At 53.4% G+C, this 16,677-nt stretch overlaps 1 protein-coding gene across 3 annotated transcripts; it reads right to left on the bottom strand.

Annotated features, from left to right (window-relative positions):
* Positions 1 to 1,289: 1,289 nt before the first annotated feature.
* Positions 1,290 to 11,846, bottom strand: LOC140898389 (uncharacterized). 3 transcript variants are annotated; one of them, XM_073312161.2, is made up of 4 exons: positions 11,588 to 11,846; positions 9,974 to 10,100; positions 8,832 to 8,945; positions 1,290 to 8,463 (listed from the first exon to the last, which is right to left on the bottom strand). In XM_073312161.2, exons 2-4 carry the CDS (start codon positions 10,098 to 10,100, stop codon positions 5,918 to 5,920), a joined length of 2,787 nt encoding a protein of 928 aa, XP_073168262.1. In that variant the 5' UTR covers positions 11,588 to 11,846; the 3' UTR covers positions 1,290 to 5,917. The 3 variants fall into 3 exon arrangements, with proteins under 3 accessions (XP_073168262.1, XP_073168264.1, XP_073168266.1); XM_073312163.2 differs by having other exon boundaries at positions 1,290 to 8,460; XM_073312165.2 differs by lacking the exons at positions 8,832 to 8,945; positions 9,974 to 10,100.
* Positions 11,847 to 16,677: the final 4,831 nt, after the last annotated feature.

Raw genomic sequence — 16,677 nt, 5'->3', positions numbered from 1 at the left:
CCAGCCTCTATTCCACCTTAGTGCCGAGGCCCGCCGGGGATATCAGTTGGCGGCTCCTTCACGGGGCCGTGAGCACGGGCGTGTATTTGGCGTGGTTCACCTCCATTCCGGACACCTGCCCCTTTTGCGGCGTGAGGGAAACCCTGGCGCACGTTTATCTGGAGTGCGCCAGGTTGCAGCCCCTATTCCGGCTCCTCACCAATCTTTTGTTACGGTTTTGGTTGCACTTTTCTCCTCACCTCCTTATCTACGCACTCCCTGTCTGTGGCCCCACTAAGTCGCGGGACCTCCTGGTCAACCTCCTCCTGGCCCTGGCTAAAGCGGCCATCTATAAAACCAGGGTGAGGAGGTTGGCCGACGAAGTCTCCTGCGACTGTGGGCCTATTTCCGCTCCTCTGTCCGTTCACGCCTCCGAGCGGAGTTCCTCTGGGCGGCGTCCACCAACTCCCTTGACGCCTTTGAGGAGCGGTGGGCGCTGTCCGGGGTTCTCTGCTCGGTGTCCCCGTCCGGTTCCCTTCGTTTGACCCTTTGACCGCACTCCCGTCCCTGTTTTTCATTAGTTGTCCCCTGTAATTAGTTGGCTCTCCAGGCCCTGTGGATCTCCCCCTTAGGCTGTGGGGGGATCCTTTTGTAGTGGACGAGCTCTGCCCCCCCACGTCCTGGATCCCAATAGGACCACACTCCTGTACCCCACTGGTCTGGGTCTGTCACACTAGCTATCTCTCTCCCTCCTTAACCCTAACATGTAGGTTAAGCATTGTAAGCCCTGTTTACTTATAGCACTGCTTCTTAACCAGGGGTAGTTGCACCTCTGGGGGTACACAAAGGTCTTCCAGGGGGTACATCAACTCATCTAGATATTTACCTCATTTTATAATATGTATAACTCTATATAACAGCCCTTAACATGGCTGCAGATCATCACCAGTCTGCTTTTCTCAAGACTAATAGACCCACCTCTTTTAACCTTCCCCCACCGGTCAGGTTTTCTAAACCTTTGATCATCTTTTGTTGCTCTCCTCAGGACTCAATCCCATTTGTCCTCATCTTTCCTAACGTGTGGTACCCAGAACCGGACACAGGACTCCAGCTGCGCCCTCCCCAGTGCCCAGCAGAGCAGGACAACGACCTCCAACAACTTACCTACAACACTCACGTTAACACACCCCAGAATGATACCAGCCTTTTCCCCAGCTGCGTCAATGGGTGACAGCCAGACAGCGTCTGAGTGAGACCATCAAAGACCATTCTCCCTCCCCCCCATTATTCAAGACAAGGGGCACTGGGAGTTTGAGAAACTAAATTCAACTTTATTCTTTTCAAAGCAAGAAATAAAAGCTAAATCCTCCACCCCCACCCCATCCAACACCCAGCTCACAGAGAGTCTGCAACAGCTCTCGGTGGGAGGACTCAGCTTGGGCAATGGCCAGCACTCCTGTGCTCACCCCCTGTGGAGTGTAAACCCAAAATTATATTACCTTACACTGTATAGAAATCCATATAGCATAAGCCATGAAATTCACCCGCTCCCTCAATGTGCAGGAAGACATGCACGGCTTTCTCCCCCATTCTGAATTGCACAAATTGGGTTTTGGTATAAACAAGAAATAAGTTGATTAACTACAAAAGGTAAATTTTAAGTGATTAGAAAGGATAGCAAACAGAACAAAGCAGATTACTGAGCAAATGAAACAAATGAAAAAAACCCACACAAACTAAGCTTAGGTTTCAGAGTGGCAGCTGTGTTAGTCTGTATCAGCGAAAACAACAAGGAGTCCTTGTGGCACCTTAGAGACTAACACATTTATTTGGGCATAAGCTTCCGTGGTCTAAAACCCACTTCATCTGATGCATGGAGTGAAAAATACACTAAGCAGAATATATATTACAGCACATGAAAAGATGGGAGTTGCCTTACCAAGTGGGGGGTCAGTCTAACGAGGTCCATTGAATCAAGGTAGAAGTGGCCTAGTCTCAACAGTTGACAAGAAGGGGTGAATGTCAACAGAGGGGAAATTACTGTATGTAGTGCTAATGAGGCCAAATCAAGGTGATTAGGTTAGCACCACAAACAATAATTTCCCCCCTGTTGACATTCACCCCTTCTTGGCAACTGTTGAGAATAGGCCACTTCCACCTTCTCACCCTAAATGTTGTTTTAGGCAGGTTGCAGAGTTCCTACAGCTCAGAGGTCCAGTTATGTCTCTTTACAGGCTAGACCCCTGTCTCAGCCTGGACTCAGCCCTTGCCTTTCCCCTGCTTAGTTCCTTTGTTTCTCCAGGTGTTTTTAGCAGTCTTCCTTCTTGGGCGGGCAGGCAGGCAGTGGAGAAGACCCCGGATTGCCTTACTTCCCAGCCTTAAATAGAATTTACATAAGGCGGGAATCCCTTGTTTCTAGTGGAAAAGTACCAGCAGTGTCCAAGGCGGGACTCCTTACCAGGTGACCTCATCACCTGACCTTGCAGGGTCAAAGCAGCATCCCAGGAAGCTTCTCCGGAAGGCAGGAGATTAGTGTCTTGAAAGTTCTATTGTCCTTCTTAATGGCCCATCCAGGCTGATTGCCGACTGTCTGGTGGGTGTTCCCCCAAATACACACACAGTTGTAATTGTTACATAGTCAATATTCCTAACTTCAGATACAGAAACGATACATGTTTCCAATTGGATAAACACATTCAGTAGATCATAACCCGTTCAATGATACCGCACATGACCCATCTTGCATAAAACATATCTTCGCTATGCCATAGTCATATCATAACAATATTTCTATGAAGAATATGGGGTGTAACGTCACACAAGGCCCTGTCCAACCCCCCCATCCCCCCACCCTCCTGAGTGTATCTTACATCTCTGCAGGGATCAGGCAGCAACTTCCTTCCCCGTTTCAGTCCCTGCCTCTTGGAGTGTGTATCCAGCACTCGCCCTCAGTGTTTTTGTGGATAGATACTGATCATTTTCTTTGATTAAAGAACAAGAAAATCTCATGACAAAGGCTAGGGAAACGTGAAAAGAAAATCAAAAGGACTATTTTGGCAAGTGCTCATTTGTCTTTTGAGGTCCCTTCCCTGGCGCAGGCACCCCCGAGGGACGTGAGGCCCCACTCACCCACCCACCACCTTGTGCTGCCACCTGCCTGCCTGCACTCCACCTCTCCCCCCACAGGTCCCCACTGCTCACCATGTCGCTTCTCCTCAGGGGCGGGGCAGTGAGGAGGGACGCTGTGAGCAAACGGCGGGAATGGGAGTCTAGGGGGGGGCGGGGGAGTGAGGCGGCTTGGCTGGGCACTGAGGCCATTGGCTCAGATCGGGGAGGAGGGTACCAGCTCTGCCTGGCACTCGGGCAGGGAGTGGAATGGTCCCATGCTCGGGTGGGTGTGGGGGAGCGGCTTGGCCTGGTGCTTGCTCGGGTGGGGGGTGGGTGGGAGCGGCTCAACCTGGCGCTCGTTGGGGAGCGGCTTGCAAAGGTGCTTAGGCCGCCATGGCCCGGTGTGGGGGAGCCGCCTGGTGTGGCGCTCAGCCCGGTGCTGGGCCTTTGGGGGCTGGCCTGGGGTGGGCAAGCCGGGGCTCCTCTGGTCATGGTGTGTGTGTGTCATGGCTCCTTCTGGTATCGGGGGGTTTGGTTTGGGGGCTCTAGTGTGCGGGGGGAGCAGAGCTTCGGGAGGAGGGGTGGGGCCAGCAGGCTAGCTTCCCCAAAGTGGGGGTTCACCCACAGCCCATACCTGTCAAACTAATTTAATATCAAAATATGTGACAGAACAGCCTTCGGGAAAGAAAGAAATCCACAATGCAGGGTGGGCTACAAACCACTTTCCCAAATTCATGAGGTGAAATCCAGAGAATCTTAAGACTCAAAATCTGGAGAACAAATTTACCCATTTCCTTCTGATCAGCCTGAAGCTGCTTTACTCAGCACCACTGCATTATCTGGCTTTGTTATTGACAAAAGATTTAGCAGCAGCAGCATCATCATCATAAAAGAGGAAAAAAAGACAATCAAAAACTTCCTATCTGCAAATGATCTGGATTTAGCTGGAAAAACTCCAGATGTCACTTTACCAATACCTGGAGGCTGGGCTTGCAGCTCAAACCGTGCTTTGGGGTTCATTTGAATTCCCCCTTCAGGAATGTGACATTTTCTTCTCCAGCACCCAGGGGCCTGATTGAGGATCAAAGAAATCAAAGCCTGATTCCTAAGCATGGTGGGCAAAGGACACTGGTAAATGACACACATGAAGGTGGAGGGGTAGAAAGGGAAAAGGATAAACTCTCCACGGCTTGGGCAGAGGCTGCTCTGTGAGAGAAGATGTGTGAGGTTGATGGGGGCAGGAGGGAATCCCCCAGACTCACCCCATCCCCCTCATATAGCACAGAAGTTAAAACACCACATTATTTTACTAGCCCTGCTCCAGCTCTTATAGAATCTATTGAATTCTGGTGTATAAGGGAGAAACAGCACAAAAAATTAAATGTTTTTCAGCATAACATGGAGCAAGGTGAGGATGTCTGGGAATGAGACAATCTCACTCCAAAGGGGCCACTAAGTGACTCTAACAATCACTTTGCTAATGAACGATTGGAATAAACTGCTCAGGGTCAGTCTAGAATAAAAAAAGGAGAGGAGGAACAAAGGAGACGCACTAGCTAATCCCAACCACTCGGAGGCTGATATCATCACTCCCCATTTATTCCCTCTCTGGAAGGCACAGATTTGTGTCAGGTCACCGTGCAAGCTGCTGGCAGAGCTGGGAACAGAGCTTAGGTCTCCTGAGCCCCAGGCCAGTGCTCTATCCACTAGGCAACGCTGCTTCCCTCTCAGAGGCTGATGCTGCTGTAGCAGAGGTGGGAAATCCAGACTTCCAACAAAAGGCCCTGTGGGAATCAGTCTCTGCTAATGGTGCTGTCTGAATGCAGCGGGGGCAGGGAGAAGGGGCAGAAGGGGAGAGTGAGGAGGCAGCACCTCTCTACCCCTGTGCTCTCCCTCGCCTCTTATCCCATCATCCCCAAACACTCGACAGCCCAGCACCCAGCTCCCCCTGCTTCCCAGTTCCACCAGCCCCAACCATTCAGCCCCCAGTGTCCTCCCCATAACCCATCACCCTGGTCCCCTAATGGTTGATCCCCGGAGCCCAGCACCCTGGGGGATTTGGGGAGGGAGGAGTTACCAGCCCCCAGGGACACTCCCCCTGCAGGGAACAGCCCCAAGTAAATGGTGGAGCCCAGACCAGCAGCTGGTGCATTGGGGACAGAGGTCTAGAGTGAAGCGGCTGGGAGATGGGGACAGGGGTCTAGAGTGAAGGTGGGTCCTGGACCAAGTATCCTTCTCTTCCTCTCCATGGCAGGGGGATCCCATCTGGGAGGGGATGGGAGAGGGGGGGAACTTCAGCCAGGCAGAGGAAGCGGCCGGAGGAGTTTCTCTCTCTCTCTCCCTTACCCGCCCTGTGGCCCATCAGCTCAGCAGCCAGGGCTGCAGCAGGGAGGAGGGGCTGATCAGGGCTTCTCCTCCTCTGCCTGGGGTTTGCTTAGACCAGGCAGACCCAGAGGGTCACTGACCAGCTGATGCTCGGCTGCTGCTGGATCCTCACCCCAACAATGGGCAGTTGGGTCCTTGGGAGCCAAATGCCCCGGATGTGTGTGGGAACGAGGAAATGGGTTTGTCACCATGGCCAGCCCCAGTCAGGGCCCTGAGAGAATTTCCCTGCTGTGTGGAGGAGTCTCTGATGTCCAACATGGTGTTAACTCCACTTGGAGCATTTTCCACACTGAGAACATCTCAGAAATTTCTTCCCTGCGCAGATTTGCGGATGCCTGATACTCCAGGAGCACCAAATGAACCTTCCCCCACATTCAAGGTCTCTGTTGTGTGGGTCACTGAAGTATGAAGTCAAATTGAATCTTTTCCTGCAGCCAAGCTATTCCTAGGGTCTCTCACCCTTGTGCATTCTCTGATGTTTGGTCAGCTCTGAGGTCTTACTGAAGCTTTTCCCACAGTCAAGGCATTTAGAAGGTCTCTCTCCTGTGTGGATTCTCCCATGTTTAGTAAGGTGTGGGCGCTGACTGAAAGTTTTCCCACAGTCCAAGCATTTATACGGTCTTTCTCCTGTGTGGGTTCTCTTATGTGCAATAAGATTTGAGCTCTGACTAAAACTTTTGCCACATTCAAGGCATTTATAGGGTCTCTCTCCTGAGTGGGTTCTCTGGTGTGTAATAAGCGCTGTGCTCCGAATAAAACTTTTCCCACATTTACAGCATATAAAGGGTCTCTCTCCTGTGTGCACTCTCTGGTGTAGAATAAGTTGTGACTGCTCAATGAAGCTTTTCCCACACTCCAAGCATTTAAAGGGTCTCTCTCCTGTGTGCACTCTCTGGTGTAGAATAAGTTTTGACTTCTGAATGAAGCTTTTCCCACAGTCTAAGCATTTATGGGGTCTCTCTCCTGTGTGGATTCTCTGATGAACAGTAAGTTTTGTTCTGTCAGCAAAACGTTTCCCACACTCAAGGCATTTATAATGTGTCTCTCCGATGTGGATTCTCCCATGTTTAGTAAGGTTTGAGCGGTATCGGAAAGTTTTCCCACACTCGTGGCATTTATAGGGTCTTTCTCCCGTGTGGATTCTCCTATGGTTAGTAAGGGCTGAACTTGCAATAAAACTTTTCCCACACTCAAGGCATCCATAGGGCTTCTCTCCTGTGTGGGTTCGCTGATGCGTAATAAGCGTTGCACTCTGACTAAAACTTTTCCCACACTCACGGCATTGAAAGGGTCTCTCTCCTGTGTGCACTCTCTGGTGTACAATAAGCCTGGACTTGTGTATGAATCTTTTCCCACAGTCAAAGCATTTATGGGGGCTCTCTCCTGTATGGAGTCTCTGATGACTAGTAAGTTTTATTCTGTCAGTGAAACTTTTCCCACAGTCGAGGCATTTATAGGATTTGTCGCTTGTGTGGATACTCTGATGCTTAATAAGGTCTGAGCACTTAATGAAAGTTTTCCCACAGTCAAGGCACTTATATGGTCTCTCTCCTGTATGTTCTCTCTGGTGTACACTAAGTTTTGACTTCTGAATGAAGCTTTTCCCACAGTCCAAGCATTTATGGGGTTTCTCTCCTGTGTGGGTTTTCTGATGTGTATTAAGGGTTGATTTCACACTGAAACTTTTCCCACACTCCTGGCATTTATAGGGTCTTTCTCCCGTGTGGATTCTCCTATGTCTAGTAAGCGCTGAGTTCTCAATAAAACCTTTCCCACACTCAAGGCATCCATAGGGTCTCTCTCCTGAGTGGGTTCGCTGATGTGTAATAAGCGCTGAGTTATGATTAAAACTTTTCCCACACTCACGGCATTTAAAGGGTCTCTCTCCTGTGTGGGTGATCTGATGTCTAATAAGCTCTGCGCTCCGAATAAAACTTTTCCCACACTCACAGCATATAAAGGGTCTCTCTCCTGTGTGGACTCTCTGATGTACAATAAGTCTTGACTTGTGTATGAAGCTTTTCCCGCAGTCAAAGCATTTATGGGGTCTCTCTCCTGTGTGGATTCTGTGATGACTAGTAAGTTTTATTCTGTTAATGAAACTTTTCCCACAGTCGAGGCATTTATAGGGTTTGTCGCTTGTGTGGATTCTCTGATGCTTAATAAGGTTTGAGCGGTGACGGAAAGTTTTCCCACACTCAAGGCATTTAAAGGGTTTCTCTCCTGTGTGTACTCTCTGGTGTACAATAAGACATAGCTTCCTACTGAAGCTTTTCCCACAGTCCAAGCATTTATAGGACTTCTCTCCTGTGTGGGTTCTGTGATGTGACATAAGCTGTGACCACTGCCTAAAACTTTTCCCACACTCAAAGCATTTATAGGGTTTCTCTCCTGTGTGCAGTCTCTGGTGTACAATAAGACATAGCTTCCTACTGAAGCTTTTCCCGCAGTCCAAGCATTTATAGGGCTTCTCTCCTGTGTGGGTTCTGTGATGTGACATAAGATATGACCTCTGACTAAAACTTTTCCCACACTCAAGGCATTTATAGGGTTTCTCTCCTGTGTGCAGACTCTGGTGTGTAATAAAGTTTGACTTCTCACGGAAGCTTTTCCCACAGTCCAAGCATTCATAGGACTTCTCTCCTGTGTGGGTTCTCCAATGTCTAAGAAGGTTTGCACTGAAACGGAATCTTTTCCCACAGTCAACGCAGTTGTAGGGTTTCTCTTCATTGTGACTTGTCTGCTGGACTGTGGTTTCCTTGGGATCCTTGCATCCTCTGCCACATCCAGTGGATTTATCCAGTTTCTTCCTGGGATGGTTTCCCAGCTGCATCTCTGAGCTGTGTCGATCTCCCCAGGTATTTCCCTGCTCCAAGCCCTGGGAAAAATTCTCTTCAGCTTTTCTCAAAAACCTCTCCTGGGGTTCCACTTGCCCAGGACCTTCCTGCTGCTGATTCTCCTCCTTGTTCTCACTCACTGTCCTCTCACCTGCTGGGAGAGAGAGAACCCAGACAGGAGTCACTGCCTGTGCCGGGGAGAAAGGACCGAAAGGGGAATAGCAAAGAGGGAAAACACCACACAGTGACTGTTGGGGAGATGGAGACATTGGATTCTGCCTCCACATCCCACCCAAACACTCCCAGGGAAGGAAAGTCAGGGAGGAAATTCCCGACAGTTAACAAGATGGGTGGGAAGCCATGACTGATATTTGCCTTGATGATACAACACCTGCTGACTGCAGCCCTGATCTGGGTGAGATGGGGCAGAACTGGGGGCTCTCGCTCACGGCACGTTTTGGGAGTCCCAGCTTTTTCCTTCACTCGCCAGAGGGTTCTGTCTCAGTTTCCCTGACTCCTCACCTGTGTGGGTGTCTCTCGGGCTCCCACTTTCCTCAGAGACCTGGAGATCCGGGACCCACGGCTCTTCCCCTCGTTCCAGCCGGGTGATCAGGTCAGGTTTGGGAATGGGAAATCCTGCTCAGGGAGTGAAATCAGGGAAGCTCAGGGTGCATGGAGCATTGGTAGAGTATTTCTCACAAGGAACATTCCCCGAGATTAACCTGACGCTACATGGGATTGTGGTAACTCAGACCCCTTGAGAGCAGCAGACATTTGGGGGTGAGGGTTCTTTTTACCCCCTCACTAGGAGGTCTCAGGGTAGATGCGCTCTGGGGTACTTCCTGACACACAGACACAGTTCAGGTGTTAAACTCCTGCCTATTTCCAAGCTTGCAGAACCTAGAGCCCTCCCCACAGATGGAGCAAGGTGAACGGTGTGTGAAGGAGAAATATTACAGACAGGGCAATACCCTGCTTCTGGCCCCTGGACAGCTGGAGAGATGGGAATGAGTTAGCCTGTCCATTTCTGACTCCCCTGTTCCCTTGAATGGGGTCTTGAGACGCAAGTCTCTCTCACATTGGCATAGGCGCCGACTTCCCCTCTTTTCCGTGGGTGCTCGACACCCCCCTCTGCCTCTGTCCCCATCCCCACTCCACCTCTTCCATGAGGCCCCGCCCCTTTCCACCCCTTCCTCGCCTCCCATTTCAACCCCTTCCCCAAAGTCCCCACCCCAACTCCACCCCTCCCCTATTCTAACTCCTTCCCCAAATCCCCACCCTGGCCCCGCCTCTTCCCCACCTCCTCCCCTGAGTGCGCCACATTTGTGCTCCTCCCCCCCTCCCAGAGCGTTCAAACAGCTGTTTGGCAGCAGCCGGGCGGGAAACGCTGGGAGATAGGCGGAGGGGCGGGGACGCGGCGAGCTCGGGGGAGAGTAGGAGGTAGGGCAGGGGAGCTTGGCTGCCACAGGGTGCAGACCACCCACTAATTTTTCCCCGTTGCGGCTCCAGCCCAGGAGCACCCACGGAGTCGGCGCCTATGTGCACTGGAGCTGTGGACTATGCGACCCTCCTCCTCCAATCTAACAGACCAGGGAAGAACGTGACCAGATTCAGACACACAGACCCCACGGCTTCCATTAGCTGAGGCCACAGGAATCTCTTACCCAGCGAGGTCACCGTCTCATGGTTCTCCTGCATGACGTCCCTGTAGAGGGCTCTCTGAGCGGGGTCCAGCAGAGCCCCCTGCCCCTCGGTGAAATACACAGCCACCTCCTCGAAGGTCACCGGCATCTGAAACATCAGTTCCCCCACTCAGCACCTGCTGCCCCAGCCACAATCCCTCTAGTCACAGGGGAGGAGGCCCACAGAAGCAGAATCCCACCCCCACCCTGCTCAGAGCAGCCAGGAGGCTTTAAGGCATGGGGAGAAGGTGAGAGCTCCTTGTCCCCCCCAGCAGACGAAGCAGGGCAGGGTCTTCTCATTTCCCACTCGCCTGCCAGCCACAGGCTGAGACGGGAAGCAGAGCTTAAGCCGGGGGCAGGGACAGGAATCCCGACAGCTTCCCTTCCTATTTCACAGCAGCCTCTGGCCAGTGGGGTCAGGCTCCAGCACTGGGAGTCTGGTCACTTTTCCCAGCCCTGCCCAGGGGGGTGTTTCCTGGTTCAGAAATGGGGGGAATGTTCCCCCCTCCCCCCACCTGGCAATGGGCCTGTTCAGAAAATCATGCTCCAAGTTGAATGTGTCACACCCTGTCCTGCCCCTCCCCCTGTACAGCAAATCCCCCTGCAGCTCCCTGAAAATCCCCTGCCTGAGCTGGCTCCATCACAGCCGTTTCCCTTCCCGGAGCCTCGGGCAGGCGCAGAGCCCTGGCCCAGGGAATCCGGGACAAATGGTGTCCAGGAGTCCTTCAGCCCAGGACCGGGACTTGAACTCTGCACTTCAGGACTGTCCTGCCCAGTTCGGGAGGGACGGTCACCCTGCCCATCCCCCACTGCTAGTTTGACCATTTGTAGGGGAACAAATCCCCGCTGGGCAGGGCAGCCCCCTCACCCTCCCTTACCCCACGGGGCAGGGGAGCTGCCTTGTATTTCTCCCCACCCCTCTGCCTGCAGCCTTCTCCCTGTCCCCGGGCTCTCCCTTCCCCAGCCAGTTTCCTCTTGTTCTCGGTCTCCCCCCAGGCTCCCCTCCCCACATCCCCCCTGTCCCTCCCAGAGCCCCCTATGTCTTCCCTCCATTCCAGCCTCTTTCCCCTTAGCCCCATAATTCCCCCCCTGCCCCCTGATCACCCTGAATCGTCCCAACCTCCCTGCAGTGGAACAACAGCCCAGCCCCCGTCTCATCCTGCCCCCTGCATCCCCCTCCTGCCCCCTCTTAGAGCCACCCCCCCGCCCCCATCCCATCCCCCTCCTGCCCCCTCTTAGAGCCACCCCCCGCCCCCATCCCATCCCCCTCCTGCCCCCTCTTAGAGCCACCTCCCCCCGCCCCCATCCCATCCCCCTCCTGCCCCCGGCCTCACACATCCCTGTTCCCCCCTCAATACCCCCTGATCTCACCTCCCTGCCATCTTCTGCCCCCTCCTCTGCCCCACCCCTCAGGTGTCCCAGCCCCACCCCCAGCAGGGCCCGGCCGGGCTCCCCCCGCCCCGCGCACACCGGGGGCTGCGGCAGCTTTCCCGGGCCCGGGGCAGGGAATCGCAGCCGGCTCCGCGGGGAGCAGCCCGGGGCCAAACCCGCCCCCTGCAGCCTCGGGGTGACGGGGGGGGGGCGGGTCTCTCTTACCTTCCCTCCGAGCGGGGCCCCCCGGGGCAGGGGCCGGGCCGGGAAGGGGCCCTGGCCGGGCTGGGGGCTCTGCCCTGGGAGAGGCTCCCGGGGAGCAGCGGGCAGGGCCCGGCTGGAGGTTCCCCTCTCCCGGCTGCAGCCCGGGCTCCGGGCTCCCAGCACCAGCCGCCGGGGCGCGGGGATCTCGCCGGGAGCCAGAGTCCCCGCAGCGGCTGCGAGTCACTTCCTGCGGCCGGGCCTGAGCCCCGCGATCCTCCCCCCAGAGCCGCCCCCCAGCCGCTCCTGGGTCCTAGCGATCAACCCACCGATCTGCAGGCCCCTGCCCCAGATCCTGCCCCCTGGGGACCCCACCTGCCCTGGGCGCGGGCAGCTTCTCCCCGCATTAAGGGAGCGTCATGCATAGAAGCAAATGTACCATTGGGCAAACAGACAAGAGACAATCCCAGAGAGCAGGCAGAAGGGGGGGTTTCTACAGAGACTGGGGATTGTTCCAGAGAGTCCCCAATGTCTACATGGACACAGGGATGATGGGGGTCCTGGTCCTGGAGAGGCAGCCCAGAGATAGACCTGTAGACCGCGTTTCTCGGTGACACTGACACTGTGTATGATTTTCTCTGGTAACAGACGGGCACAGGGAGCAGTTGGCCAGAGCTGGTTTCTTGTCTGCACCCCACGCTCACTGGCTACCAGTCCTGGGCCGGAGCTACCGGCTCTGCTCCCTTCACTCCATGGAGCTGTCAGAGCTTTGCCACCAGGTTTCCTGGAGTTATTTGTGGGGCCGGATTAATCCATCCCTGGGCTCTAGGCAAAAGCCCTTCATGTCTTCCCCCCGGCACTAGGGATCCCCTCTGCCCCTCTCCCGGCTGGCTCCCCCCTGAGGACACTGACAGCAGCTACCTGTCGCACACCTGCATATCAGCGGTGAAGCTCTAGCTAATCTGGCTCAGAGGCTGGTGCTCTGCCCACTCAGCTTTGGCCTCATTAACACTCCCCCCCCCCCCCCCAATAGGACAGGGAGCATGGCATGGGGGACAAAATGGAGTGAGCTGTGTTGTGACCTGGTGCATGGGAGGTCACATTGCCACTCGTTCAACTTTGGCCTCATGCACCCTCCCCCCCCCAGAATGGGGTGCAGGCCTTGGGCCCTAGGCCTATACTTAGGTTGCCTATGCCTTAATTCAGCCCTAACTGCACTTGATCTGTCCCAGGCTGGGGGCCTGCAGGGGAGTTATTCAGTCACTGTTATGTCCAGAGGGGTCTGGTCCCTGTTCAAAGAGAGAAGGGTGCGCTCGTATAGTGGATGCTTTGTCCCAGAAAGGGGTACCTGTTCTTCCCCAGCTCACTGGCTAAAGTGATCCCCACTCAGTTTGGCTTTGAAGGGGGAAGAGGTGTGACACAGTGGGAATTTTTTGTAATATTTTTGTATGAAAAGTGTCCGTGCCTCAGTTTCCCCTATACTTGTTAACTAGGTGTCCGGGAAAGGTTGTTTACTCTCTGCAGAGATCCAGCTGTGACTGATGCCTAGATGTCTGCACTCCATGTCCATGGAGAGTCTGAGAACACAATGGCCACTTGAATTGCCCAGACATTTGGTACTTAGCACCTAACAACCATGGATGGCCCTCCTCCCCTCCCCAGTAAGCCAGTCCTGTTTGACCAGCTGGAGAACAAAGGGATGAGGAGGAGGACTAGGGAACAAGGTCTGCCCAGGGACAAGAACAAAGGACTGAGGAGGGCCCAGGTCAGGGGTTGTTAAGTGTGGGCTGTTGGAGGCTTTAGACTTTCTGGAACTGGGACGAAAGAGAGGCTGGAGGACTGTGTGCTCTAGGCTGGCCAAGAGGGACCATGCTGTAACTTTCTGATCTCTGTGCTAACCACGGATGCTCTATGTCTTCCAGAAATCTATATCTATCCCTCCTGCTTTCCCGACACTGGCTGAGAGTCCAGTCCGATGCTGAAGGTGGGGGTGTGTTACTCCCTTTGGGTGTACAAGTCTCCCTCGGGTGTCCAACTCAGGTGGACTTGCTGGGTGGGAAGGGAGCTGAGGGTTTGGTGAAACTAAGTGGCTTGCGGTCAGGAAAGAGTGAGACCCGCAGAGCGGGGCTGGTACACTGCAGAGGTCCTCGCGGGGCCTGTTCCAGAGCACTGGATTGGTAGATCCATGGCAGGATCTGTGTCTCAGTTTTTCATCCGGGGTCACATGCTGCTGCCTCCTCCCTTGAGACCTGGGAGCCTGAACTGAGCAGCTGCTGCTCCCCCAGCAGGGTCCCTGTTGGGGAGAGAACAACTCTGGCAGGCCAGTGGTGGGGTACCCACCTGTGGGGGTCCAGTCCTCTTTTCCAAGGACTCTGTAAAGACTCCTCCAAAGTGTCACAGGTTCGGCAGGAGAGATTAAGGGACCCCCACATCAGAAGATCCCATGGCCCAGAGGTGAGAGCACTGGGAGCCCCCTGTTCAAATCCTTTCTCCCCATCAGGCAGAGGAGGGAATTGAACCTGGGCCTCCCACATCTGGATGATTACTCTGACTCCTGGGCTACATGCTTAAGGGAGGGATCACACACACACACACTCTCCTCTGGCTGTTTTTTGCAGCTTGACATCTGCCTAACTCATTCTCACAGGCAGGCACCTAGGCCACCTGACTCCAGCAGAGGGGTTCCCAGCGGTACATTCGCAGGCAGAAAGAGGTGCTGGGAGGCTGCTGAGTGCGCCCAGGGCTGGGATTCACCTCACTTCCAGCTGCCTCCGATGCCAGGAATCTTGCCTGTGCCAGCTGGGTGTTAGCCCCAACCACAACCAGCCTCTCACCACTGGAGGGCCCCCCTCCCCGGGCTATACCAGCCCTGCAAGCTAAGAATAGACCCACTCCAGCCCCTGGAGGATCCCTTTGACCCTGAGAGCATCCCAATGCCAGAAGCCAAGGGGCTCCCTGGTATTGAGCAGTTTTAGCTGGCTTAATCAGCCCAACTCACTGTTGCCATAATGTGGATCTAAAAGGTGCTGTGTCGTATAGCATTGGAAAACTACAAACTCACTGCTCAGTGATATTCTTGCATGAGGTACGTGCATATACATGAGCAGGAATATGTTCTTAAAAACCTGGCTGTCAGGCTTAAGTCATCTTGCCCCAGATAAAGGAATGTGGTTCTTCCGCCTGCCTGAACCTGTCTGCAATGTAAATAGAGCGAGGGCAATGAAATTACATTTACACCAAGGGGAGACAATGTCAACCAAAGTGGAAGATGGCACTTCCCACTCTCAATGGGAGATGGAAGCCACAGCTCCAAGAAACCTTCCAGCCTCCTGAGGCGAGGTCATTGAACTCTGGAAGCTATAACCAGGCCACAAAGCCAGCTTGGCACACATTGCTGGGCAGATCAAAGCGGGCCGAGCTCCTGTACACCTGTGAAAGGTGGAATCTTCCAGCTAAGGGGTTTGAAGGTCCCCAGATACTGAATCTAGGCGAGAAACATGCTGAGACACAAGGCTCAGATTCACTGAAGATAAATGTACACACTAGAAAGCACGTTTTCTGTGTAACCTCTCCTCGCTTTTTCACACTTGCTGGACATCCCTTAATCCTAGGTTCCCTGGGAATAAATTCAGTTTTAGTTTTACAACAAACCATCTCAGTGCCGTGTGAGTCCTCAGCTAACTAACAGGGTGGGGCTGTGCACTGTCTCTTTAAGAGAGCAGCAGACTTACTAAAGTTCTGTGAGTGCGCTCAGGAGGATCTGACCCAACACAAGTGGTGACAACCCCTCACTGGTCTGGGTTGAACCCCACAGCATCACAATGGCAGTAGGCCAGTTTCACCTGCCTGGGACAAGGGCCTACGCTCACTAAAAGTTACATTTTCTACCTGATAAAACAGATCGTCACCCGAAAGGTCAGTCTTTCACAGTGTTTGCAAGGGCCAAGGAGCCAGCCCCCAGTCATCCAGGAAGTATCCCGTTTCTGTGACTGGATGCAGAGTGTCTTGTGACACACTGAATCGGTCTTTTGTCTTTCTTCCCAGGCAGGGTGATCCCCTCGCTGTCAGATCCTCCTTGTCACTGTCACAACCTTTCAGTGTTTATAGATCAGCTTTGATGGTTTTCCATTCATTTTCTGAATAGGCGCAATGGTGGACAGTCGGTCAACTCATTGCATAATGGGCTAGCCAGGAAAAACTCACTCCAATTTAAATGGGCTGTCACCAAAACGAGGGATTCCCTGGTGACTCTCTTCCACTCCAACACCATAAAGGGATAACTTTCAATATAGTTACGTTATTACTTCTCTATCACCTATACATGCATCTTGCAATATTTATGAGTATCAACACATACTCCTATTCTGAAACAACACATTATAAGCTTTCAGGAGAGATCTCACATGCTACCCCTTATGGATAAATACCAGGAAAATATTAAGTGTAGTGAGTTTGTCAGGTGTGGGACAGGAGTTGCTTGTACTGAACAGTGAGCCTTTTCCCCTGGGCCTTTGTGTTACAAAGCCCCGAAACCTGAGCTGCAGGGAGAAGTTTATCTCCATTAGAGGAGCGAGGACTAAGTCATACCCTCTCCTCAGCATCTCCCCTTGGCTGTCTTAGGCAGCTCCCTGCCTAGCATGCTGGCTTTTGTGGATCCCATTCATAGGCCCCTCTCTCTCCCCATGCTTTGTATAGGGAGACTGGGTGACTGAGTCAGGCTTTCTAGATCACGTTGATTGATTTTTCTAGTCTCTTTGTGGATCCAGGCCTTAGTAGCTGCCATCAGCCGGGTCTTTGGTCTCTAGACAATTGCAGACCAGGCTGAAGCAGAACGGTCTAGTTACCAGATGCCATCCCATGTCCCTTTAGAAGTTTCTGATGTTCACCCAATAAACCAGCCTTCTCCTGAGGGGTACCTAGAACACTCCCTGACTTTTCTTTTTTTTTTTTTAATTCACCAGTTGCAGCAAAATTATTACATTATGCATAGGTGGCAGGAGAACACCCCCTTTGGGGAGGCTAATCCGCCAGCCCCACCCCTTCCGCCAGGGGTGCCCCCAAGGTGGAGCTCCAAGCCCCCCCGCTGCTGGAGGAGCCCCAGCCGCCCCAAGCCA

Source organism: Lepidochelys kempii, chromosome 14 (assembly GCF_965140285.1).
Source record: "Lepidochelys kempii isolate rLepKem1 chromosome 14, rLepKem1.hap1, whole genome shotgun sequence".
Taxonomy (NCBI): domain Eukaryota; kingdom Metazoa; phylum Chordata; order Testudines; family Cheloniidae; genus Lepidochelys; species Lepidochelys kempii.
The sequence above is the reverse complement of the archived record's forward strand: the minus strand, read 5'-3'. Positions and strand labels throughout refer to the sequence as shown.